This window comes from Arthroderma uncinatum (genome assembly GCF_011692745.1).
Source record: "Arthroderma uncinatum strain CBS 119779 chromosome Unknown scaffold3, whole genome shotgun sequence".
Taxonomy (NCBI): Eukaryota; Fungi; Ascomycota; class Eurotiomycetes; order Onygenales; family Arthrodermataceae; genus Arthroderma; species Arthroderma uncinatum.
Genome location: NW_022983865.1, coordinates 3,598,743 through 3,624,752, shown reverse-complemented (window position 1 = coordinate 3,624,752; position 26,010 = coordinate 3,598,743). Strand labels below are relative to the sequence as shown.

General features: G+C 49.2%; 10 protein-coding genes across 10 annotated transcripts; 3 read left to right on the top strand and 7 right to left on the bottom strand.

The window, feature by feature from the left end:
* Positions 1-410: 410 nt before the first annotated feature.
* Positions 411-4,100, bottom strand: GIQ15_04848 (carbamoyl-phosphate synthase; the record flags this gene model as incomplete). Its single annotated transcript, XM_033552265.1, has 3 exons — positions 411-518; positions 583-3,644; positions 3,740-4,100. 3 exons carry the CDS (start codon positions 4,098-4,100, stop codon positions 411-413), a joined length of 3,531 nt encoding a protein of 1,176 aa, XP_033405995.1.
* Positions 4,101-6,944: 2,844 nt separating this feature from the next.
* Positions 6,945-8,655, top strand: GIQ15_04847 (uncharacterized protein; the record flags this gene model as incomplete). The annotated part of the gene is made up of 4 exons (XM_033552264.1): positions 6,945-7,212; positions 7,268-7,795; positions 8,094-8,430; positions 8,478-8,655. 4 exons carry the CDS (start codon positions 6,945-6,947, stop codon positions 8,653-8,655), a joined length of 1,311 nt encoding a protein of 436 aa, XP_033405994.1.
* Positions 8,656-10,490: 1,835 nt separating this feature from the next.
* On the top strand, positions 10,491-11,372 carry GIQ15_04846 (uncharacterized protein; the record flags this gene model as incomplete). The annotated part of the gene is made up of 1 exon (XM_033552263.1): positions 10,491-11,372. One exon carries the CDS (start codon positions 10,491-10,493, stop codon positions 11,370-11,372), a length of 882 nt encoding a protein of 293 aa, XP_033405993.1.
* Positions 11,373-12,724: 1,352 nt separating this feature from the next.
* Positions 12,725-13,923, bottom strand: GIQ15_04845 (coiled-coil domain-containing protein 75; the record flags this gene model as incomplete). Its single annotated transcript, XM_033552262.1, has 2 exons — positions 12,725-13,681; positions 13,759-13,923. The coding sequence occupies 2 exons, from the start codon at positions 13,921-13,923 to the stop codon at positions 12,725-12,727; spliced, it is 1,122 nt and encodes a 373-aa protein (XP_033405992.1).
* A 543-nt stretch (positions 13,924-14,466) lies between these two features.
* GIQ15_04844 (uncharacterized protein) lies at positions 14,467-15,779 on the bottom strand (the record flags this gene model as incomplete). Its single annotated transcript, XM_033552261.1, has 2 exons — positions 14,467-15,558; positions 15,621-15,779. 2 exons carry the CDS (start codon positions 15,777-15,779, stop codon positions 14,467-14,469), a joined length of 1,251 nt encoding a protein of 416 aa, XP_033405991.1.
* A 249-nt stretch (positions 15,780-16,028) lies between these two features.
* GIQ15_04843 (1-aminocyclopropane-1-carboxylate deaminase) lies at positions 16,029-17,081 on the bottom strand (the record flags this gene model as incomplete). The annotated part of the gene is made up of 1 exon (XM_033552260.1): positions 16,029-17,081. One exon carries the CDS (start codon positions 17,079-17,081, stop codon positions 16,029-16,031), a length of 1,053 nt encoding a protein of 350 aa, XP_033405990.1.
* Positions 17,082-17,727: 646 nt separating this feature from the next.
* GIQ15_04842 (uncharacterized protein) lies at positions 17,728-20,696 on the bottom strand (the record flags this gene model as incomplete). The annotated part of the gene is made up of 3 exons (XM_033552259.1): positions 17,728-19,263; positions 19,498-20,432; positions 20,498-20,696. 3 exons carry the CDS (start codon positions 20,694-20,696, stop codon positions 17,728-17,730), a joined length of 2,670 nt encoding a protein of 889 aa, XP_033405989.1.
* A 1,220-nt stretch (positions 20,697-21,916) lies between these two features.
* GIQ15_04841 (uncharacterized protein) lies at positions 21,917-22,588 on the top strand (the record flags this gene model as incomplete). The annotated part of the gene is made up of 1 exon (XM_033552258.1): positions 21,917-22,588. One exon carries the CDS (start codon positions 21,917-21,919, stop codon positions 22,586-22,588), a length of 672 nt encoding a protein of 223 aa, XP_033405988.1.
* A 172-nt stretch (positions 22,589-22,760) lies between these two features.
* GIQ15_04840 (uncharacterized protein) lies at positions 22,761-23,897 on the bottom strand (the record flags this gene model as incomplete). Its single annotated transcript, XM_033552257.1, has 1 exon — positions 22,761-23,897. The coding sequence occupies one exon, from the start codon at positions 23,895-23,897 to the stop codon at positions 22,761-22,763; it is 1,137 nt and encodes a 378-aa protein (XP_033405987.1).
* A 440-nt stretch (positions 23,898-24,337) lies between these two features.
* On the bottom strand, positions 24,338-25,135 carry GIQ15_04839 (cholinephosphotransferase 1; the record flags this gene model as incomplete). The annotated part of the gene is made up of 1 exon (XM_033552256.1): positions 24,338-25,135. The coding sequence occupies one exon, from the start codon at positions 25,133-25,135 to the stop codon at positions 24,338-24,340; it is 798 nt and encodes a 265-aa protein (XP_033405986.1).
* Between the last annotated feature and the right edge of the window lie 875 nt (positions 25,136-26,010).

The following is a 26,010-nucleotide window of genomic DNA, read 5'->3' as shown; positions in this document are numbered from 1 at the left end:
AGGGAGCAGATATTTGCACCCTTGGAGTATTACATAAGTTTGTAATCCACTAGACCTAAAATAACTAGTTACCTTTGGCTCCCCTTCCATCAATCTATGCAGCGTGAAGTAATAATAGGCCAGATCAAGGTAGAATGGAAAGAGTAAGAGTGAAATAAAGCATTGTTAAACCTAGATAAACACACACGATCCTACTAAGACCAAAAGAACAAAAGGGTGGGGAGGAGAAGTAAAGGTTTCTGACGCCGAAATACTTTTATAGAAAGCTTGTTTCCACCGGATTAACCAGTTGAGAGAAAAAGAACAAAAAAAGGGGGGGGGGGGGGGGGGGGGGTTATAAAGGGGAAGGGAAATGTACCCAGGTATTCCCATTTTTATTTTCATGGGTTTTGTGTTCCTGGTGTATGTTATTACACTAATTTTCTTCCAACGAAGTTTGACCAGCTGCGAACTTCGTCTGGGATTCCCTCCTTTCGGGGGAGCTTCTCACTCATACACTGGGCGAAGAGGAGGGCAGTCTAGAGTGACAAGTTAGCAATGGGTACAACGAGGAATGTGCGTTGAAAGGGGTTATGAACATACCTTCGGTTCCATGAAGAGCGGCACTCCAAAGTCAACTGCGTTTCGTCGCATGACATAGTTCTCATCGAGGAGATGCTTGCTTCGCGCCTTGGCGACATTGAATACTCCGCGAATATCATATTTCTCAAAAACCTCTCGCAAGGCACGTTTATCTTGCTTGGGAAACTCGATGACTTCAATGTTCAGGTCCTTGGCCTTGGCGTTGGATTCAAGGAACTGTTTCACCTTGTCACTTGCAACGAACAGCTTGTAACCGAGTGGGTGAAGATAGTCGACTATCTTAGGCAATTCGACCATGTCAGTGTCACCGCCGAAGAGGAGACCTTCGCCCTGTTCAGGCATGCGGAAGTTCATGGTCGACTGCAGCGAGGCCCAGTATGCTTCAATGAGGTCTTTGCCGAAACAGGCGATTTCTCCCGTACTAGCCATTTCGACGCCGAGGAATGGGTCGGCGCCAGCAAGTCGAGTCCAGCTGAACTGAGGCACTTTGGTAGCGAGGTAGTTTCGTTTCTCGGCCATGAGGTCGACGGGTTCGGGGACGTCGCGGCCTACGAGCGCCTTGGTGGCTGCGTCGATGAAGTTTGTGCCTAGTACTTTGCTAACGAAGGGGAATGAGCGGGAAGCACGAAGGTTGCACTCGATGACTTTGAGAAGAGGTTCGCCGCCGTCGGGGTTCTTGGCTTTGATGATTTGCATGTTGAATGGGCCGGTGATGCTCCATGCTTTGGCGACCTTTTCTGCGATTTCCTTGACGCGGGCCATGATGGATTCTTCCAGGTTGGCTGGTGGGAGGACGAGAGTGGCATCTCCGGAGTGGACGCCTGCGGCTTCGATATGTTCGCTGACGGCGTGGAGGATGAGTTTACCTGACGAAGCAACGGCGTCGACATCGATCTCTTCGGCACCTTCGATGAATTTGGTGATGACGACGGGGTGGTCGGGAGACACGGAGCTGGCAGAGAGGAGCTTGTTCTTGAGTTCGTCCTTGCTGTAGATGACGCTCATCGCAGCTCCGGAGAGAACGTAGCTGGGTCGGACTAGGACGGGGTATCCGACGGAATCAGCAAAGGCCTCTGCCTCAGTAACGGAAGTAAGTTCCTTCCATGCAGGCTGGTCGACACCGATACTATCCAAGATCTGAGAGAACTTGTGACGGTCCTCAGCCTTGTCGATATCCTTGGGATCGGTTCCGAGAACCTTTGCGCCGCCAGTCTCCTGGAGTCGGAGGGCGATGTTCTGAGGAAGCTGGCCACCGACGGAGACGACGACGCCGCTGGCATTCTCGAGCTCGTAGATGTCCATGACTCGTTCGTAGCTGAGTTCTTCAAAGTAGAGCTTGTCGGCGGTGTCGAAGTCGGTCGAGTAGGTTTCGGGGTTATAGTTGATCATGACTGTCTTCTTGCCCATCTTTCTCAAGGAGAGAGTAGCGTTGACGGCACACCAGTCGAACTCGACGGAGCTTCCGATTCTGTAGACTCCGCTTCCAAGAATGATGGTACCGTGGTCATCGAAGGTGACGTCGTGCGATGAAGCATTGTAGGTAGTGTAGAGGTAGTTAGTATCAGCTGGGAATTCAGCGGCCAGGGTATCAATCTTCTTCACCCACGGACGGATACCGAAGCCCTTTCGGCGAGCACGAACATCGTCTTCAGTAGAGCCGACACAGAGGGCAATCTGCTTATCAGAGAAACCCATCTTCTTAGCATCGAGCATGATACTCTTCTGGATGCCGAACAAGCTTCCGATATCCTGCAACGCCTTGTGCATGTCCACGATATTCTGCAGCTTGTACAAGAACCATTTATCGATCTTGCTGAGCTCATGGACCTTGTCGACAGAGTATCCTTCATGAAGCATAGCCTGGCCAACAGCAAGCCATCTGCGATCAGTCGGGTTCTTGAGAACATCATCTAGGTTCTCGAACTTGTCACCCTGGAAACCGATGAAGCCCGGGTCAACCTGTCGAATAGCCTTTTGGAACGACTCTTCAAACGTCCTGCCGATAGCCATGACCTCTCCGACGGACTTCATGGAACTTCCGATATCACGCTTGACGTGCTGGAACTTGCTCAGATCCCATCGCGGGATCTTGGTGACGATATAGTCCAAGCTAGGCTCGAAGTTGGCGGTCGTAGTCTTTGTAACGGCATTAGGTAGCTCTGGCAGGGTATGGCCGAGCCCGATCTTGGCTGCGGTGTATGCGAGCGGGTAACCGGTGGCCTTGGAAGCCAGGGCGGAAGATCGAGAAAGACGGGCGTTGACCTCGATGACTCTGTAGTCTAGACCGTCTGGCTGGAGGGCATACTGGACATTACACTCTCCCACGACGCCGAGATGGCGAACGATCTTGATGGCAGCCGTTCGGAGCATGTGGTATTCCTCGTCAGAGAGGGTCTGACTGGGTGCGACGACGATGCTGTCTCCGGTATGGATGCCGAGAGGGTCAAAGTTCTCCATGTTGCAGACGGTAATGCAGTTGTTGCTCGCGTCACGGACGACCTCGTACTCGACCTCCTTCCATCCCTTCAGGGACTTCTCAACGAGGATCTGGGGAGCGAGGGTGAGAGATCGGGAGGACAGGTCTCTCAGCTCATCCGGGTTGTTTGCAAAACCCGACCCCAGACCACCTAGGGCGTAGGCTGAACGGACGATGATGGGGTATCCGATCTTGCCAGCAGCTTCCAGGGCATCGTCGACGGTGCTGACAGCGATGGACTCTGCAATTGGGATGTTGATCTCGTTGAGGGCCTTGGAGAAGAGGTCACGGTCCTCGCTGGTCTCGAGCGTCTTGATGCTCGTTCCGAGCACCTTGACGCCGTACCGCTCAAAGGTGCCCATGCGGTTCATCTGGACGCCCAGGTTGAGGGCCGTCTGGCCTCCGAAGGTCAGGAAGATGCCATCGGGCTGCTCCCGCTCGATCACGTAGGTGACGTACTCTGGGGTGACGGGTAGATAGTAGACCTCGTCTGCGAGCTTGTGGTCGGTCTGGATAGTCGCAATGTTCGGGTTGATGAGGACTGACTTTACGCCAGCTTCCTTGAGTGCCTTGAGAGCTTGTGATCCTGTTGTCCAGTATCAGCAATTGATCGCGTGTATCTCCGCTTTCGGACCACCATATTCAACATATTCAACATGTATCACCAATTGAAGTACATACCAGAGTAGTCGAATTCACCGGCCTGTCCGATGCTCAGTCCTCCACTCCCGATAACCAGCACCTTCTTGACGTCCACCAGCTGTCCGGAGCCCTTGACGGCCCCGCTGGCCAGGTATGACTGCGCGCTGGGAGCTTCCTGGCCGGCCGCCAGACTGCGCGCCGTCAGCGAGAACTGCCGCGAGGACCGCCATGAGGCCGACTTCTGCAGCGTCTGTGAGCGAGCAAGTATATCTCTGGCGGACCTGGTCGAGAAGGCTCGGGCTGGCGCGAGGAGTCGGGCGTTCTGTTCAGCGGTGGATATGCATCGCTGTCTCAGCAGGGATGTTAGTGACCGCTGCCCACACCGGGCACTAAGAGCCATTGGACAGCTCTGGAGAGGCAATTGGGCGTAGCAAGAGAGACGAAGCTGTGTCTGACGGCGTCGAGGGCGAAGAATGAAGAGTGAAGGAGGGAAGAGAGAGCTGGATGGTGAGTCAACAGATAAAGAGTGTCGGTGTAACTAAGTGCTATTTTTTTCTGGCTTGCCGGTTCACTTGCTAATCTATTTTTTCGGTGCCAGCGGCCGAGCTATTTTAGTGCCCCGATGACTCTTTATTCTCGTCGACGAGTGATTCTCTTGTCGATGAGAGCTTCTTTATGCTCTTTATTCTCGTCAATGAGTCGAGGGACGTCGAGGGAGGTATAGCGGCGGTGCTATAGTTAATATAACGACTCCCTTCTGGTAGATAATAGACGAAGCCCAGCCGAGGACATATACACCGGGAAGCTCGCGCAGGTACCTGGCCGATCATATGCTTCCGACTATCCAGCCTTCCGTCGATAGACCGAGAAGTCATCTCCACGAGTCAACACTCCTCTATGTCTTCTACGTTGGAGTGATGGTCTACGTTGGGGTGATTGTTCTATCTCTGAGTGATCGGTACATGAACGACGTTGCGGCAGGGAGCTGAAGATACAGGCCTACCCCGGCATCTCAACGAGTAAGCTTCCTGAGCCTACTTAACCTTCGATGGCAGTTGTGAGGCGAGGAAGCCGTTGGACTCTGCCAGGGTACGATGTTAAACAGCGAGGATAGATATAGACAGGGTTAGCACGTCGGTATACACTGCTGCCATACTTACCGATAATAGCTATGAAGCTATTCTTACTATCCTTTCTATACTCACTATCTCTCTGTCCGGTCTCGGAGCTCATCCTTGCCAAACTCTGTCTGCCCGTATTCTTCGCTGGCTCGAGGGAGAGGCCTGTCCAAGAGGCTTGACGGATATTATCGACGTTATGTGCTGCCTCCTGTTAAAAGGATCACTTTCCATCCAGTGAAGGTATGGAATACGGGGAGTCGAGCTCCAGGTAGACCGCCACATACTGTACACCCCTGCTCTTCATCGCATGGTTATAGCTACTAGAACCCGTTGCTGAAGATAACAAGGATGCAACTCTCGTCGTCAAGGCATTCTCACGCTGATATCAACCTAGCCACCAGGTACAAGGCCAATACCTGCAGTCGCCAGCTGCCATGGTGCAGGCGATCCTCTGTCAAGGTGGCTACTCGGCTAGGTTCTACTGCAAGGTGTTGATGGCCAACCTAGTTAACTGCTAGCATACACGCAGTAGCTCAACAAGATAGTAGCTACGTTAGGTTTCTATCCTTGATGAGATCCCCAGGACATACGACTCTTTATACCTTATATTCTCTATGGTTGGAAAATGGCAATGTGGAAAGTGGTTATGTGTTTCCATTCTGCAGACCATCACTAAACAGAGTACTTTTCATGTAGAATAGACGGTGTTTCCAGTCTATTCTAATAACTGATATCACCACCTGCAAGACTTACAAGTGACTACTTCGTCTACCTGCAAAATGACTACATATTTAATACTGAGGTGGGTAAATCTAACAAACTTGTGCTGTCTACTCACTCTGGATGCATCAATTCACCAGCTTCCGAATATAACAAGTTACATGTCTCGTGTCTCATGGCCACGATATACAGTATTATATGCTCGGGAAACTAAAAGGATTAAGCCAGGATATACAGTATCATATGCTCAGGAAACGAAAAGGATTAATGGCCCAAGCATAGACAAGCTGTCAATTACGACGTACATTGCGCTGTACATATATAGTCTGCCATTGTTATCCTTATACGAGTCTTCCCTTCTTATACTTATTATATCCAAACTAATACTTACTATGCAGATATTGTCAATCTATATATACAGGTCTATGTCTTGCAGAATCCACCTAGACCAGTTATATACTCGATTAATTGTTGGAATTGGCCCCTTGATGCCACAGACACTGGGTACTATTTATTACCCAGAAAGAAGTATCCGTGTCAAGTACTTCCTGTTCTTTTCCCTCCGCTCCCCATTCTCCTTCGACTCCTCCCATGGCGACTTCAACAAGGGATGACACTCTTCTACCTGTCCGGTGGCTTCTGGTACTGCGTGGCAGCGCTTTGATCTCAGACATCATGAAAATAGGCTTGATCTTTCCAGGTAATGACACATACGCGCCTATAGAAAAGCTCCCTTGCATTTTCGTAATCTAGAAATCGAGTGATTCGCCACAGAATATCAGGCTATGACTGCGTCCGTACCACTGGGGTTATTGAATACAGCACGCGAATGCAGTTTCAGCCGGTGCTAGTATTGCTGTTTACCACTCTGGCTTGCTTGCCTGCATTGTGTGGCATTCATCCACGCAAGTAGCGAGTACAGCGTTCCTCGATCATGCTACTCGTTTGCCGAGAGGCGCTGAGATGAGACATGGCGGAGTAGTTGACAAGTTCGGGGATGATATTTATAGGATGAGGCTCTTCGGGTATTCGGGAATATAAGCAATTCAACCCTGGCTTTCGATCACCTTCTTGATGAATGCGTTACCTGCGACGAGAAAACGACCATGCTGGTAGCTTGAGGTAACATCGACAGAAGAATACGAAGCCAGGCGATATAGACCCACTGCCTGGGGAGCTGGGGTCTAGAGAAGTTGCACCGAGATGGAGGGATGCCCCGGTGCTTTAGACTCCGAGTACGACTCTAAGTCGATATTTCGATATCAGCACCGGGAATAGACGAAGGATCCCTCAACGCCCTCCGCAATGGCCTCGTGATATGGGCAAAGATACTCTCTGGAGGTCATGGCCGTCTTCACCTCTCCCTCTGGCCGTCCATGACATCGCATACCGAGTGATTCGAGATGAACCTCCCTCGTCTCGCCGTGCTGCTATCGCCACTCCTCGCCTGCTGTTGTCTCGCTGTGCGGACGGAATACGAGTGCTCAAAGTCGTTTACCGAACCCTCGCTAAGCAATAATGGCGAGCCGACCTTCAGGAACGGCGAACTGCTCGAGGTGAAATGGGACAACTGGACGAGAGCGTATCTTGATGCTTGTCTGGATAGCGTCAACGGCACACTCTGGCTGGTGTCTGCGGACCAGGCCAGAGCATACAGGGAAGATGTCTGGGGTGCGTAGCTAGAAACGTTCAAGTCAATGTCAAATGCTAACAGGACGAGATACAGACACGACTGATATTCCGTCGAGCAAGTCGATCAGCTTCCCTCTCGCCGTCCCGGAGTCCTTACTGCGCAGCGCCGCGAATCGCTTCCAGCTCGAGTTCCGGGGAGCCAATCCAGGGAAGATCCTGCAGTCTCCGATCTTCATCATCGCAGACGACGTTTCATATCGATCTCCACGGCCGTCAATCGTGATCCGGAGTCCGTCAGCGACTACATCTGCTCCAGCAGGAACCCCACAAACGACCTTCGAGAACCACAGTCCCACCGCCAGCATCGGGCTCGGTCTTGGGTTATCTGCAGGGTTCACCCTTCTCTGCTTTGCAATTTCATGGTGGTATATTCGATGGCTAAGGAAACGCCGGAGCATAGCTGAGGCTCAGGCTCAGGCTCAGGCTCAGGAAGAGAATGTTAATGACACCCCCAATGACGTCCCTGGATCGCTACCGGTAGACAGCGAGATGGGCAATGTCCCGGCGAAACAGCGCGAGGAGCAGCCTGCAAGTCTCGCGCCCTCGACGCTTGCGAGGCTTGGTGTCTAGACAGGTGTTACTATACTTCGTACGGCAGGACAAGTCATTCTGATATCTCCAGACGATGCGACTGCTATATACTATTTATACACGGAGTACATGTTCATAGACGCTTATGTTGGAGGCTTGAATTATTTACTCGGTTAGAATCTCGCTGCCTACAACGCAGTGGGTGTATATAGAAGACAGAACGAGAACGAGAACTTCATGAAGAACAAGAATTTTAATTACGACCTCCTTTGCTGCACGGAATATTTATCATCATCATACATACTAGCGGTTTGACATGACTCGCATAGTCCAGCTAGCCGTCATCGACGCCGTCAGGGGCCAGCGCACTGGGGGATATTCGTTACCACAGGCATGCAAGGCATCGGCAAGGTCATACACCGGCTTCGACCTGCAGTTCAGGGATTACGATCTGGCCGGCACATCCACGAACTTGATTTCTGCAAAGTCGACAGATGCAGTTGGCGATGACACTGAAACATGCTACACGATCGCGGCCAGTTTGTCTCTCACGACGACGATTTCGCCTCCAAGGCACAGCTCGAACCCCTTTGGCCCCAATGTCGGTTCCAATAGCAATACTCTATCTCCGATTCTCCATAATATCCATATACATGCATATTTGACGTGAGAAAGGGCCCCACGACGCAAAACGCGCCTAACTCCTTGTCCAGAAGCCCCAAGCTGTCAATATATACGGAATATTGGGTCAGGGAATACGTCAACGCACTAGTTATGCGTGGGATTATCCCTTCGACCGCAATTGACGTGTTGGAAAACGCCCAAAATACTTTTTCAACTGATCCTGGCTCGCGCATCGAGGCTGAAGATATCTCCATCGACACCTCGTAAAAATGTGGTGACTGTGGCTATGTATAGCAGCATCTCGGAAGATATTGGGACTGATCGTGCAGCCAGCCCGTCTTCGATCTTCTGTGAACGGACCCTAATCCTAGCCGATGCCTGCGTATTCTCTCTGCCGTGGGTGCAGCAGCGACGACGTGTTCAACGCAACCTGTGGCGGTGACAGCAGAGAATGATTAGACCACGATGGGCGCGCATCCTAGATCGCGCCCTTGCGAACGAAGGATCAAGTCGGCGATTGGTCCCAACTGCGAGCTAATGTGTCCAGGGTTTGGGCGGCACGGCCAATCGCTCGGTCTGACGTTTAAAACCTGTCCTAATATAAATATATTTTATGCAGTACAACACCGAGGAGAACAAAATATTCAACGTTTCAATGCAGCATGTTCGCCATCCTCCGAGATACTCTACGGAGTACTCCCCTCCCATGGCGCTGCTTAAGCCCGGTTAGGAAGCTTGAACACCGTCGGCCCCAATGTCGGTTTCATGTAGATGCCTCCGGGGCTCTTCCTACGTTATATACCAAGGACTCTATGCGGTGGGTACGTCCAATAAAATGGCCAACCCCTGAAACAAATTATGGGCTAAACCGAACCAACCGAGCTAGCATCAATGCCTTTGCCTAGTTCGAATCGATCAGTCCGATTGACCAGATTGACTTCTGCAACCCAAAACTTCCTTTTTTTTCCCCTCTCTCCAACCCAAATCCCAGCTTCGTCCAGTAGGGATGAAGGTGACTTGGCCATGCTACGGATGTGCGTTATGCAAAGTGGGAGAAAAGCAATTGGGAACAATGTCGGTTCTGGCTGGTCTTGATTTCAATGGACTCGCCTTCGTGGTACGACAGGAGCTCTTTCGATGCGATCTGCAAGCCGCCCATGAGATGGTGAGCCACTCTCCGATCAGCATGATGGCATATGTACTCCATAACCCCGTGTCCTGCAGTCCCTTTCCCCTGGATATACATATAGTTAAGGTACGTCGCGATACCTAACTCTAGGACTAACCTAGCCGGAGCGTTCCCCTTCTCCGTCAACTCCCGCTCTCACCATCACAATGTGGCTGTGAACGAGTGGCTCTGGGCTTCCCCTGGCCTTCTCTCCCAGTGCGTATATCCGTCCTGAAAGCACGGGGTGGCAAGGGATCGGGTGGATACGATGCATAGTCCTGAGTTATCACGTCCGTAATTTGCCCTCCAGGAGTGATTCAACCGACGGCACGGTAATCGAGTATTTTAGATCGATCGTCGCATCTAGGGTCCCGTATCATTCCCGCCTCTGGCAGAGCAGCTTGTTTTTCCCGGCTTCTCGTCTTGCTCCGGTATTGGTTGATAAGCTGCAGTTCGTACATCCGGACTCCGCAAAATCGTCGCCAAATGAAGTAGCTGGCGCAACAAGAAACGTTTATTCTTATACCCGCATTCACCGCTAGACAAATTCAATTTTTTTTGTTTTTATCTCCCTGATCGTGGTGCCTTTTAGTCGTCAATATCTGCCTTTTTTTTTGGTCGCCCTCCCCCCTTTCTTCCATATACTCATCCCATCCTCTCACAGTTTAATTTGCAGATCCCAATAGGAGGACTGCGTGTGGAACAGACATCGATTACACAAGAGTCTTGTGAGATACATTGATAAGTCCGCTGCCATTCGTCTTTGATCGAAGAGCTGCCTATTATCCCTTTTTCCTTGACGGAGGCTTTATCTGTTCCCCCGCTATCGACCTATACAAAACTATCCATCTTACTACCGTCCCGTCAAGAAAACGGAAATCTCCACCAACACTACGCCCTTAAAAAGCCCAATTACTGGCAACACTATACACACATGGCGTCCGAGGTCTCTATATTAACGGTGCAACTCCCGGCCGAACCTACATCCAAAGCACTTGATACCCGACAGTATACCAAACTACGGTTTCCATCACCAATTCCACCACAGCAATTGAGACAAGATAATCACCACCGAAATGACTACCTAAAACCGTCTGCCAACCCCCGAGGAGACTACCACCAGGGCATGCCGCGAGTAAGGAGTCGTGAAAAGCTTCTCCCAACTCCTCCCGGCACTCCCACGCAACGATATTACCGTCCACGCATGCAACATATTCAACCAAACAGACCATCTCCACGCCCAATAAGCTACGTCTCGAGCGACTCACAGCGATCAGACTTCCACCAACAGCATGAGAATTCATCAGCTTCAAGCTCTCCCCTCTCACGCACCCCAGTATCCGCATCCGAGATGGATGACACCACCATCAGCACAGTCGATTCGCCAGTCAAGGCCACAAGTCAGCCGAAAAGCGATTGCGCCTCAGACCATTCTGCCCATTCAGTTGGACCACCAAAGAAAGTAGAATACCACACTCCACCACTCAACAAATCCCATTTCTCCTGCTACCACTTCCACCGAACATTCGTGCGATCCAGCAACGTCTTATATCCATTGAACTGCATGACGTGCCTCAAGTCTGATCAAGAAGTACGATGGAGATGTGTGTTCTGCTGTCTACGAATCTGCGGCGATTGCGTCAAGGGAATCAAGAGCTGCAAGGACCGTTCTCTAATGGAATTTATGGAGAAATTGGTCATGGACCTCGAAGCTGCCAGCGCTGCTGAATCTGAAAAATCTCAATCCGAAAAGGCCGAATCTATGAATACCGTCGAATCTACTGAGTCTGGAGACATAGATCATCCTGAGACTTAGCCGCACGTTCGATCTAGCCCCCAAAAAAGACTCCAGTAGAGTACTCTGGGCACACTATCCTTTTACCCGTTTCTTATCCGTTTCTTATCTGTTTCGCATATATACTCGTTATAACCAACGCCACACACGCACTGTCCATAGTTTCGGTTTACAAACAATTTCTTGGACATAAGGATGATACCATGGTTTTATTTCAATTCTTCTTCTTCTTTTTTCCCCTTCATTCTCTCCTTTTATTTCTTTATTTATTTTTTGGAATTTCAAAGGCAACAGGGGGTTTACACGGTGTTCTAATCTAATGACGATTCTGATTGATTTTACATTACTTAATTTCTGCATATACCTGATTTCACTAGGATACACTCTAGTTAATTTCATTACGTTTATTAATTGTCAAAAGAATAATAATTCTTTGCTGATACGAGCGATTTTATTTGTTTCTCCTACCTCTTTCCCTTCTTCACAATTCGTTCCCCTGTGAGCCGCTACGTTGCAGCATGTACGTAAACAGAGCTTCAAGTTGGTGTTTAAGATTGCTTGTGAAAGTAGACGTTCTTGAGACGTGTGGTGGTTTCGGCTGTTTTATTTGACAATATAACATGCATGCAACACATGCAACATTAAATGTGACAAGATAGTGGAGTAATTCGGCTCAATGCTCCGGCCATCTCTTGAGTTAAAAATAACCGTACATGTCCTTCATTATGTTTCGCCCACTAGATAGTACTGAATTTATCCGACTTCAACTCCGTGCAAGGTACATCGTTCGTAGTTAAGATACGTCATTGCCGTTCCGCATATTCGGGAAATACTTGTGTCACAGCATAAGTACGTTGAGATGGGGCCCAACCGTTGGCAAAGAGACCTAGCTGTGGCCTCTTATGTCCCACGACATGCTTAACATGCGGTATAATAACATGGCAAGCTATAATAGGGCACGACACCCATGTATAGCCGGACAAGATGTTGCCTAACAGTCTTGGAGGCTCAATAACGATTATCCTCGCAGATACACACCTGCATTCCCCGTGTCAGGAGGTTCGGAGGAAACGTAACCCATGCTCTATATACAACGATTAGCCGTTAGAAAACGTACCACCTAGCAATGACCCTGTACGATATAAGATGAAGGTATACGGACAGCATGGCCTGGTCATGGGGAAGCATCAGTGTCGTACGTACTCCGTATCGACGAGAGGTTCTCACCTCAGCCGTATGTCGCCAGCCAGGAAAAAAAGTCGTACACAGTGGCAAAAAGGGAGATGCCAACTGCTGGCACGAGTAATGGAGAGCTCTGCTGCTGGTACCCAAGGATGGAACCAGATACAGACCTGGAGAATGAGACCCCACGCTCAATCATGGTCTTCTTCTGTCAGACCCGGACAGCCTTCCATATCCGGCAATTCATATCTATACTTGCACCAAAAGCAGTAGTTGTATTTGTCCCGCAGGTATGCCACAGCACGGGATAGCCGTTCTTGCACACCAAGAGAATTGAACTGTTCCAGTTCTTCATCATCCTCGTCATCAGCTTCGACCTCAACAACCTCGCCTTCGGCCGTGCGACCCAGGGCCAGCTTATCGTCGACCTCTAACTCATCGTCGGCAAATGTGGGTAACCCCGGAATTTTCTCGGAATACAGCTGCGACGAGTCACGCGAGGAGAGAGACTCATATCGACGACGGATGGCTTGCTGTTCACGTAGTTTTACCTCCCTAGCCCGCACCAATCCGCGGTAAAGGATGTTGACCCTTGCGATGGGCCTGGTGCCCTGCGTTTTCCCCTTCTTAGCCGTTGCGTCTTGGTCATCAGAATTCCCTTCTTCTGCGATGACTTGTTGACCGTTGCCATTAATATTAGTTGCTTCGGTTCCGTCTTCGTCATTTTCGGTATCAAATCTTTCAATGACTTTCTGAGCTGCATGAAACTGTCCCTCCTGCCTCTTCTCTTCCCGTTCAGTTCTCACGCGCTCCAGATAATCGCTTTCCACAGCCTTCACCCGCTTTGCCTCTCCTTCCAGTTCCTCGCGGAATTTCCGCTTCTTCTCCGTATCCAGTCCTATTCCTCCTCGATTTTCCTTCACAGATATCCCCAAAGGTTCGGTAAGGCGCTGATCCGTTTCGGTACCCGCAGTCTCAGACGGAGTTTTCTTCCCAAGCGCGCTACCTGGTTTATAGCCCAGTTTCGCCATCATCTGATACCCTTTACTGGACGTATCAATTGCGCTCGTTGAGAGTGCGGCCTCACGACGTGCAGCTTCTGCAGCAGCTAACTCGGCCTTTGAGGGGACGCGCGACTTTTCTTCGGCCTAAGATAACAAAGGGAGCTGGTTAGTGTCTATTCACCTTTATAACTGGGCCTTCAGAGAGGTGATATGTCACCTACCTCTCTTAGTTTCCGGAGCTTCTTCTGGGTAAACGTCTCCTTTTTAGCTTGAGGTTCGTCTAGGAATGACATGGACATGTAGTCGTCTTCCTCCTCTTCGCCGCTGTCATCTTGCCGTCTCTTAGCTGAGATACCATCTAACCCGGGTGTCTGCTTAACCGGCATATTGTATGCGGTGTGTTGGGTTCTGAGGATGCATCGAACGTCGCATGAGGATGAACTTGCCCTTGTTGATATCAGCAAGCTTCTTATCGATAACGCGGTCCTTATGTAATACGTGGCTTAGGTAAGCTCATACCAAGACCACGAAAGGACCGAGGTGAAGAACTCAACGTAAACCAACTGGACCAAAACCAGAAGCCAAGAGAGAAGAGCTAAGTGAAAGCAGAGAGAGAAGAGACCAAGTGAAAGCAGAGAGAAGAGAGAGAAGAGAGAGGAGAGAAGAGAGAAGAGAGAGGAGAGAAGAGAGAAGAGCCAAGAGAGAAAAAGGACATGCCAAGTGGAAGAAAGGACTGAGGTGAGTTATAGAGTGCAAATAACTAGGGGTTATACCGGGGGTTATATCACGTGACTGATAATACGGTGGGAGTATATACATGAAGCAGGATATTTGATAGTTACGGATAAGGGACAGGATAGCAGTCTACTTCATTACTGGATGTTAAGACGATAATAAGAAGACCTAGTGCTAACTGCATGTGCAAGAGTTCAAGGCTGAGGTTGCGTTCGTTTCAATCCCACCGTGATGCGGTTAATAATGAAGGCCTCGTCTTCTTCCCAGGTAATAACTTTCCCCCGTGCATCGCTCGTCCACCATTTCTCCCGGTAGTTATCGAACGCCTCACCGAGACCTGGCGGAGAATTGCGGCCACAATCTCTGAGCTTTCTTCGTATACCGACTTCGATATCTGCAAGTGAATAGTATGGGCTCATTGGGTCTCCAGTATCATCTTCAACAACGCCTAACGCTTCGTCTGCGTGACCAAGTTGCTGGAGATAATATGGTTTATTCGACGGCCACGACCCGTTGTTCCATGCGGAAAGCAGAAGCAACTCAATGATGCTCGAAGGTCTCAGGTACTGCCGAGTGAACTTGACAAAGTTGTCCCACGCCTTAACTTCAGAACTACCGTGAGCTTTAAAATGTCTATTCCGAGTCCAGGAAGTATAGTCGTCAACTTTGGGAAATATCCTTCGACCCAGGAACCTCCAGACAAAATCATAAGTTTCCAGTATGTCAAACGACTCCGAAAGAGAGCCCCTACCGTCACCTTCCCAGATATCGGTTACATAGTCAAATACTATCTGTTGTTCATCAGATGTCGGATAGACAGACACTCTTGCCAGAACCAAGGCTTCGATGGGAAGCCAGATAGCAGTTAATGCCTGATAGAATCGCTGAGTCTGCCTGGAGCTGAAGGAAGTGACGGTGTTTAGAGTGAGAGGACCGACATTGGGCTTATGCAGAGGGCCTTCTGCTGCCAAACGGTTGCATGTGTGAGTACAGGAGGTATCATGTTCGTTGTAAGTGTACACTGAACGGCAAAATGATGCGTTTATCGATGAATTCAGGTAGAGATCCTGTAAAATTCGAAGTCCTTGCCAACGACAGGCAATCCACCACACAAACTCGTCTGTCAGGGTATTCACACCCTCATCATATATCTCGAAAAATTTAGAGTACCGTGGTCGGCTGTCATCTGCTGGTATGAGCTTGTCGATATAGTTTGATGCGTATGCTTGGTTCGCCTCTATAAAGTAGCATAAGTCAACATCATACTTATGATGTTCAGCGTTGATCTGGGCTTGTTGATTAGATCCAAGACACTACTATATAGTTAATCAAGGGGATGAAGCCATACGATCACCGCTCTGAAAATGTCCAATCGATGAGAACCATATTCCAAAAGACTGTGCAGGTGCCGACAGCTTCTTTCAAGGTGGGCTACATCATCTAAATCGCCGAGTTCCTTGAAGATGAACAAGAGAAGTTCATTTGGTAAATTCAGCAGTGAAGCCATGGCTATGTTCAGGTAAGGTCGAGATGTTGCCTGTACCTCGAAAGCATCACGTCGAACTAGCACGTCTTGGCAGGAGAGAGCCATTGAACTAAATAAATACGAGAGCTAGAGTCAAGATTGTGTATAAAACTCTGGAATTTCAAAGTTATTGCTGGGATCAATTAAATTCCTATCTGAATGCTATTCCAAATCCCCGTCGAAAAAGTAGATAGCGATGCATGTTAACTTGCCTTTCCTTTCAGAGGTTTATCATTCAACATGTCCAAGCTGAGAATAGGCATTCAGAGCCAACTGTCCACCGAGATGCGCATAGAGGATATTCCCAGTCTTTATCTCGCCGTTCCTCAGATACCCCATCAGCCCAGCAAGACTCTTCCCTTCATACACCGGGTCCGTAATGAATGCATCCATTTTAGCCCCGTATTCAATCGCCTCCCAGGTCTGCTTATCAGGAATGCCGTAAGTTCCTGCATGGTATCTTTCGTCTAGCACGATATCTGCCTCCGTTATATCATCTGCCTTTAAACCAATTTTCTCTGCGGTACCCTTCGCAATACGAAGAACCTGGGCGCGGGTTTTATCCGGGGTAGCCGAGCCGTCGATTCCAATGATCTTCCTCTTTGGTTCATCCGGGTATAACTTTTCAATCAGCTTGAAGCCAGCGACCATTCCTGCCATCGTGGAGCCCGTCACTGCGCACACGAAAATGTTATCAAAAGTGATACCCAGTTCCTTCTCTTGTTCACGAACTTCGAAGGCCCAGCGTGCAAAACCGAGGCCGCCCAGGGGATGATCGGATGCTCCGGCGGGTATATAGTAAGGTTTCTGGCCCTTGGCTTCATATTCTTTCGTTAAAGCTTTCAAGGTATCCTTGTGTTCGATTCCAAAGGTGGTCATCTTCTTGATCCGCACGTCAGCGCCCATCAGTCGGGAAAGCTGGATGTTGCCGACTTTCTCGTAGCCTGGGTCAGACCATTCAACCCATTTCTCTTGCACCAGACCACATTTCAACCCCATTCGAGCTGCCACTGCGGCAACCTGACGGGTATGGTTGCTCTGGATTCCGCCGATGCTAACGAGAGTATCGCATCCTTGGGCAATGGCATCGGCGACCAGATACTCGAGTTTGCGTGTCTTGTTGCCGCCGTATGCTAGGCCGGAGCTGACATCGTCTCTCTTTGCATATATCTTGACCTGGCCCCCGAGATCTGCGGTCATCCGGGGTAAGAGGTGGATTGGCGAAGGGCCGAGGAGGAACTCCTGGCGTGGAATAGCGGCAAAGGTTTCAGGTAGATTGACCATCGTGATCTAGATGGCTATAGTAGAAATGATTATTACTATTTCAGTTGATTATCAAATTATCAAGAGAACGTCTTTCTATCTTCATATTTACATGAGTCGCGTCGGCTTATATACTTCCCCGCATCCGTTGATCCGTGAATAGATTGCGGCTTCGCCTGGCCAGCCTTAACCTCGGCCACCAAAGCCACAAAGAAGCATAATTACAACATCTCAACCATATCTCAAGGCGTTTAATATATCCATTGACTGTAAAGCCCGCCTTCACTGGGAATTTATTTACGCCTCAATCGAATCCCATCACCCTGGTTAACTCTCCTCTCTTCATTCATTTATTTCAAGGCCGCATATATGGCGGTTTGCACCTACAGATAATACGAGCCAACGGCACTCTAGAAAATGGGTTGAGCATTTTGATCTACCAGTTAATGTCCTCTACTATGTAGGTTTACTGAACTAGTTATTCTACTTTTCCTTGAAAGTCTCTGACCTTTTTTCCGTGTGCAATAGCTGCCATCCCCATTTCTAACTGAAATTACTGCCGATTTCCCCAAATTTAGTCATTTAGAATTTTTGACTAACCAGTCGCTAAAGAAATGAGCAATGTAAAGAGATGCAGACTAAAGTATTATTTAGCACCATGGGTATATTAGGGCTTCTGGGTGTGCACCAGCACCCTGTGATTGCACGGCGAGCCTGCTTCTAACGAGCCTGCGTCCAGGAGCAGCTTAACCGTGTTGTATTCCTCGCGTATGGTAGCGTGATCAATAGGTAACCTACCAGAAGGATCCCTTTCGTTGATATCTAACATGCCCGTATCAAGGAGGACCTTAACCATGTCCCCCTCCCCCTGGCAGATCGCATATGTTAATAGTGTACTATCCTTTACACTAATATCAATCCCAGGCAATTTTAGAAGACGCTCAACCACAGCCTTATGCCCTTTGGTAATGGCAGCCATGAGCGGCGTCCGGCCCGAGTTATCCCTTCTATTGATATCACACCTGCCAGTCTTGAGAAGTAGCTCAACCACAGTATCATCGCCCCACTTGACGGCCAAAAATAGTGGCGTCCGACCCCAACGATCCTTTATTTCAAGAAGGCGTTCAACCACGATCTCATGTCCCACCCGCGCGACGGCCATGAGCGGCGTCCGACCCCAGCCATCCTTGCTATTGATATCACATCTGCCTGTTTTGAGAAGTAGCTCAACCATAGCGTCACGGCCAAACTGGGCGGCAAAACTTAGTGGCGACTGACCGTAACGATTTGCTCGATTGATATCAATGTCCGGGCTCTTAAGAAGGCTCTTAACCACAGCCTTATGTCCCATCATGGCAGCGTGCATGAGCGGCGTCCGACGGTTAAATTTATCGCGGGTATTAACATCAATTCCACGTATCCTAAGAAGCAACTCAACGACGTCCTTGTTTCCCTGCTTTGAAGCGTAAGCCAGTGGTGTCATGCTACCATTATCCTTTAAATTAACATCAATTTTGTCCAGGTTGAAGAGTCGCCTGAATAGAGGCCATTTGGCTGGGTTTAAACTGATGCCCTCCTTTGCATTGACCTCAGCTTCGGGTATTTTGAGGAGCAGTTTGACAACATCAGCATGCCCACCGATAGAGGCCCACATCAGTGTTGTCCGACCGTAAGTATCCCGCATGTCGATATCAAAACCATCCTGCTCCGCATGTCGAAGGATCGCCCGTAATGGTCCTATCAGCCCATATCGCGACACAATGTGTAATAGGCTAGTCATGTCTCTTGGGCCATCGGTAAGCGGATAATATACCATGTGGGAAAACCGCTTCAAAAGTTGCGTGAAATCTTCCGATGGAAAGTTAAAATATTCTAGAATATCATCTTGAGGGACACCCCCCATCTCGCTTTGACTTGCATGCAATGCCCATGACAACATGGCATACTCGAACAGGGGAAAGTCACAAGCTAACTTCTCGCGATAACTTGCGCCTAGGTGAGTGATCTCCTTTACCGGATACATCTCCTCCATTGCCAAATAGCGTAGGCAGGATCTAGACAGCTGGTAGTGTGCGCGTCCTACCAAATCACCCTTAGGGGTCTCAGCTGAGAGCACACCGTTCTCAAGGATCGATAGTCCCCCGTCGACGAAATAGTCCTTGACTGACTGGTGGATGAACTGCACAATACCTGTGCCGGATGACTGATCAACCTCAGCAATACCGCAGCTAAAAGTTTCAATTTTACTTTTCATGCTCTCAAGGCTACTTGGAAAATCGCCCGCCTTCTGAGATTCGCTCAACGACCGATGTGGGCATTTAATATTAGCATCGATAACCATGGCCCATCGCAATTCGTCCAGGGTTAGGGGCCGCGTGGCAAAGCATATCCATTAGATTAATTTGAGGGAATCTGCTTTCCTGCTCATATTGCTGACAATCTCGGCGTATAATTCGTGAAGTTCCTCTGGGATATCCATAATTTCCTTTTCAATAGTCGTCCACTCAACCTTCTGACGTTCACTCTTAATAACACGCTCGACTACGAGGCGAGCCCATAAGAAAACGTCAGAGGCACGATCGGTGATCAATTTAATGACGGTAGTCGGAGCTTTACGCTTAGTAGAAAGCTTGAATTCCACATAGGTTGAAATATCCTCTGTAGTCTCACTCTCAAGGCAAATATTGAGCCCATATTCCAACTCCAGAATCAAATGGCGACGAACAGTGAAGAGGATGTGAAATTGTAGACAAGAGGGTGGAAGGTTCTGGAGCCAGGTCTTGAACTCGCTTGCTAAGTTGTGCGCGTAGTCATCGCTACTTTCGTCCAGTGCGTCAACAAATAGCCAGACTGGGCGGCTTTCCAAAATTTCTGGCAGTGAGGATTGGAAGAAGTCCTGTAACTCATTTACATGCCACTGCCAGTTTTTATTCGGCTCGCCCAGCTTCTCGCGTCGTTTCTCGAACTGATCAAGGAGATTTTTTAGTGCATCGGGGACCTCGGAGAGGAGCTGATGGAGAAGTGACCGGAAAAGGCCGAGTGGTGTCTTTTGGAGTTCAGAACCACGGCCATGGAAAAAGAATGAGAGGATGACGGGGTTGCCTTGACCGCTGAATCTTTCCTCGATGTTTTTGAGAGCGTATTTTAGCAAAGTTGACTTTCCAGAGCCAGGCTTTCCCTCGATCGAAAGCAGCCCCCGATCATTGGTGATCCAGTTCATATACTCCTCGCGTTGGAGCAGCCACGCGCAGGTACCTTCAGCGGCAGCGCCGATATCGTTCAACCGTTTTTCCATGTCCAGGAAGGCTAGCGATTGCAAGCAAGGCGCCTGTGATTCCAAGGAAAGTTCCTGTGGAGTCTTTGGAGGTTGAGCTTGAGGTAGTTGATCTCAGTTAGAATGCTATAAAGCTCATTGAATAGTAAAATGGTATTCTTACCGAAGTTCACGGGCCCTTGAAATATGGCCCCGGGGAATTGTGGGCCATCGCCGGATGAATTGTTCTGTGTTCCTCCAGGAGCGATGCTTCGGGCCATATCGCCGTGGTTGTGAGATGAGACAGGAGTGATGGGTTGGTTATCAGAGCCGTGACTCTCGGAGAATTTGCTCTCAGAAGAACTCCCAGCCAACTCCATCATCTAGGGTAACTTGGATCAATTGGGGAGGAATCAAAGGCGGAACTGGGGTAATCAGAGTTATGGATGTGAGATTGATCGCACACATAGGTCTGGGAGCTTTTACCAAGTAGATACTCCTGAAATAAACGGTATTCCTGTCGAAATGATGAAGGCTGTTGAAGGAGGGAGGGTAGCATCTCGTCTGTCTGTGCTCGAAGAACAGCGAACAAATATGCAAGAAGTGCGTAGCCGCCTGCCATAAAAGCGCAAGCAAGGCTGAAAGGGTCGTCGTCGGCTAACTAGGAGTCGCCAATGAGGGTTCATGCAAGCATCGCAGTGCTCTCATACAGAAACATGAGAAATTGCAGACGAGGCTCCCATCTGCATGCGAACATGGCGATGACATGTACATGTACTCGGTACGGAGTTCCTCAGCAGAAGCCAGCCGTTTATTTTTATCTTGTAACGGGATAAAACTACTGCCATTTGAAAAGAATAAGCATTCCGTATAGCTAAATGGAAGAGTAAGGTCAAGCCTAATGGACTACTCGCCATCAGATCCAATAATAACACCTCAGTCCGATCCATTGACCAAATGTTGGGCTTCATCAAGGAGAAAGTCCTCAGCGTATAACGGGCGGTTACTCTTCGTAGTCGATAACTGGCTAGGTGTTAGTTACCATGCAGGTAGCGCATGAACTCTTGAGGTAGCCTGACATCTTCTCTATGCATCTCGTATAAGTTAATAACCCAGCTGGTCACAAGGGCCTATGCAGACTGCAGGGAACGACTTCATACAGCTATCAGATAGAAGTAGAGTCGCAGCCTATCATCCCTGCTTACCCTTATGCAATTAGATGGCAAGTTGACTGATCCTCTGCAAGGAGTATCAGGAAGGCTGGATATTAGCGAGCTTATTGGTAGTCGTTGACCCGTTATTATTAGCCACCAGCCGTTAGATGTCGCAGTAACTCAAAAAGAAAGGAAAAGGACGCCATTCCTCTGAGCCAGCCTTGGGGTGGCCGATGAGTTGTCTGGTTCACCAATTGCGGAGGTCTTGCTGCTGTTGAAGAGGCTGGATATTGAAGTAGAGCAGACAGCCTCTCAATCGCTATAAAGAGAGTAATACCAGAAACCCTACTCCGTACACTGAAGACCTTCCACGGGCTTTTTCTCCTATACCTACCCAAGTCTCTTTAGCAAATATCCATTCAGATAGTCGTCACGTCCTCCGTGCAAATATGGCAGACACCAACACCACTACCACCGCCACCAGGCTAATCTCTCTCACCATCGCCAACTTGAATGGCGCCGCGGAAGTATACGACCTTGTCAACGACGACGAGGGTCTCCGGCCGGCCTTCCACGAAGCAGGTCGAGGGTTAACCCTTATCAAGGGGGCACTCCAGGCCGCCAAAACCCAACTGAACGGGGGTGAACTAGCCCAAGGCTGCCGAAGCGCCATGAGCTCACTGGAGGCCTGCAACGCAAAATCAAAATTGGCCAAAAGCGTGTTCGAGGAAGTTGCCCAGGCACCAAGAGCCTCCAGCTTCGAGCGCTACAAAATAGCCGTACAGAAAGAGGGCAAAGGGAACCGGGTAGAGGTCTTGGTAATGGGTATGATGACCGACGTCTGTGAGATGGCTAAGGATGGCACGATCGAAGCAGCAATGGAATCCCACGTTAAGGTGTTGCGCGAAGCTCTCGAGAAGCTGTCAAAGATGGAGCCATCCATACCAGACGAACAAGCAGGCTACAATATCACCAACCACGGCAAGCAACAATATGTCGTTATCGGGGGAACGCAGAACAACACCAGAGGCAGTGGAAACCAGTTCCCTGGGGCTTCTTTCACGGGGGCTGTTCATTTTGGCGTAACTGAAGGGAACGTGAAGTCGGCGATAGCTCCTTAAGGGTGTTTCTCATCCCATAACTGATGGATATTTACCGGTTGAATAGCCATGCTGATGTTTTGGAAACAGTTGCTACACTGGCAGCTTTGAGTGTAAATAAATGAATTTAAGCGGGACAAGAGACAGAGAGATGTTAGTATTTATAGTTAACTAGTTATAGGCTGTGGAGGATCTAGGAAAAATACATCGGCCCGTTGAATGTAGCCCCGGGAAACTGATTGCCACTGCCTAAAGCATTGTTCTGGACGCCGTCTACTGCGTAGAATTGTTCGCCAGAGCCGAAATTATTAATGGTCGTACTGGCTGGCTTGTCGACCGGCGCTTCTTCAGCCGACGAGGGTGACGGTTGGTCGACGGTTGAATCCTCGATTTGCGATTCCCATCTGACCAGCTCACCGAGTAGCCTGTCGAATCCGTTATCTTCCGCTGAACTAAACTTGGCCATGTCGCTATGGTTGGCGTGGATGCTAAAAGAGCTGTAGCCTTCGAGCGTCGCTGATTCCTTAGACACGATTTTTCCAACTAACACCAGACCAAGCTCCTCGAAGAAACAGGTCACCTCGAGACGTCTCCCGGCCTCTCGCACTTCGCGTATCATCGACCAGAACCTGACTTGAACAGACTCTAGAAGCTGGTTATCCGTCTGTAGGACATCTAGCAATGCTTTGTTCCCAGAATTTATGAGACCAAGAGCCGAAGCGGGTATCTTTGCCCAACTAGCCATCCAGGATCCCTTATGGGGGGTGCCTATGAATATAATGCCCTTGGTGCAATCGAATATACCTCGAAGGTGAGGTTCGGGGTTATTTCGCGAGAGTAGGATGGCCTCCTTGCAGACAAGGCCCCCGAGGCTGTGGGCGACGAAAATGAGCGGACGAGACGAGGCATCGTTACGAGCTCTATCCCTCGTCAAGTCGTTTAGAAGATTCATGGCATGGTCAATCAACCGGTTTGATGATCCAGACGGTGCCCTTAGCACGTATGCGTCGTAGCCGTACGTGAGGATGCGAGCTCTAGGAAGCCTGGACGGAAGTAGTGTCTTCGGCCAGGGCTCAAGTTGTCCATGGCCTGTCCAGGTGCTGTCCCGGTTACCGGTCAAACCGTGGATAAAGTAGATATCAACTCTAGCGTCGACGCAATTATGCAAGACTTCAACTCCATCGGGGAACCTGATGGCGGGAGTCACCTCGGGTGCTAGGTCAGGCTGTGCATGTAAGGTAGAGTCGCTGCTAGTCTTATCATCTGTATGGCTGAAGATTGATTTCAGCCAGCCTTTCCTTCTGTTGAAAATGGCCTTTATTTTCTTCATTTTTCGAGGCATATTGCATCAGTCCGAGGCCTAGCTGAGAGCAAGGCGTATATATATACATAGCGGTAGCCGTGTGCCCTGCATATGCGAGCTTCGTCATAGGCTGGCAAGCTAGGGTGCAAATTAGCTGTACGTTATTTCATGCGAGGCGGCAGCGGAGGAACATCTAGCTCAGGCAATCCATGTAACATGGATATATGGATGGGAGTGTGGTAACAGAGTCATCCGGCGATATATTTTGAAAGGTAGTCATTAACTAGAGCGTACCAACAATGTGTAAAACATGATCACTGCATGGTCGTCAACATTTACATGATGTATGAAAAGCTATATTTCTTACTGTGTACAGTGTGCCCTCTAATATACGAAATTTGAGCCTATATTATATAAAAAAGGAAAAACTTCGTTCCAGCATCTATCACAACTCTTCATGGTTAGAATTAGTTCAGCTTGACTGGCTTTTCCAGGTTTAGCTTATTATATCCTGCCTGGGTTTTGCTGTTGGTAACGTTACCGAGGACGGGACCATTCAGCGATGAGCGGCGATGCTTAATCGTCAAGCAGTTGATGCCCAAGAATGTCGTGATGCGGCCGATAACGTATAAGGCCCAGTGCATGTATGCAGTAAACGCGAAAGCAAGATAGCCCCATAGGTACCATAGTTCGACGCGTGCACTAATGGCTGGTAAACCGAATACGGGCAGGTTGACCAGGACAGCACCACCGATAAGGGGTGTGATCAGAATAGTCCAGTTAGGGAATGGCTGTCTGGTAAGATGGGCGAGGATTATTTTCGTTGTCATTCGCCCGAACACGAAGCACAGGGTGACTGCAAACAGGACTAGATGGTTATCCTTGAGGATGAAGGAATGCGGGGAGTAGATCCAGGAGATGGCTGATATGCTTGAAACGATGATGGAAGTCCACTCTAGGAAAATCGGCAAGACTGGTAGACCTTGACGTCGTCGTGCTTGGACCACGTTGTAGACACACTCGGGCAAGTGAGCGGTGAAGAAGGAGGTGAGAAGAACGAAGACCCATAGGTCTAAGAAGGTGATATCTCCGAGCTGTTCCCGGTAGCCGAGTCCGTCCGCGAGGGGGCGAGAGTAGATCTCTGGTCCGTAATAGCCTGCTGCTATGATAATCGTGGTTGCAATTATCAATCCTTCGGTGGGCCCGTTGAAGTAGCCCAGGTAGAGAGTATGGGTATGATACGTCTCCCACGTTGAAAAGAACATTGGTAGACAGGGGATTAGCATGGTGAAGGCTCCGATTTTTGTCGACCCTTGGCCCATGGCGGCAACTTCTAGCAAGCTCGCTAGTGTGCAGTTCAAGGAATCGATTCCATGACTGTCCCAGGTACATCACATATTAGCTCTTCAACTACAACGGAAAAGGGGTTTATCTTTTGTAGTCGTACTCAAATAGCTCTCCCAGCGGACTTGACGTGCCCGTGCGTCTAGCTTGTTTGCCGTCGACATTATCCATAGTAGAATACCTAGTGTCCTTGTCAGCGGTCTATTATCAAAAAAACACAAAAGGAGATATAGTCTTCCGGAGTTTAAGGGGTAAACTTACATCCAGATGCCTATAGCAAAGCTATAATATAGCCACGATGGACCCTAAGATCAAACCAACAGCCCACTATCAGCATTTATGCACCTTACAATAAAGCAAGTGCCATCTTATGGCGTTAAGTTTAGTACACATACCGGTCCTACGAGATCTGGCATATAGATCTCGAGTAGCATTACGTTCCCAACAATGAATCCGAACCCGAGCAGGGTGACCATGTTGGGAGCAATCCATAACGGCAAGAGTTCGACGAAGGCATTCCACTAGAACGTTCGAATCGTATTTGATCAGTACACGACCTATGTACATTTCATACAGGGAGAATATATTGGATCTTCAATCTTTTTAAAGGCGTCGACTGAGGATGAGAGAGCGACAGTACATAATGTTTGAGTATATATCGAGAGATATATGACTTATCGACGCTCGAGTATTTATACGTCCTTAAAGGAGCCAGGGTCTCATCCGTCAAGGAATCTCCCAATCCTGTCGCGTGCGAGTTAACAGGGTAAAGCCCCCAACGGTTATTTGATAGCAA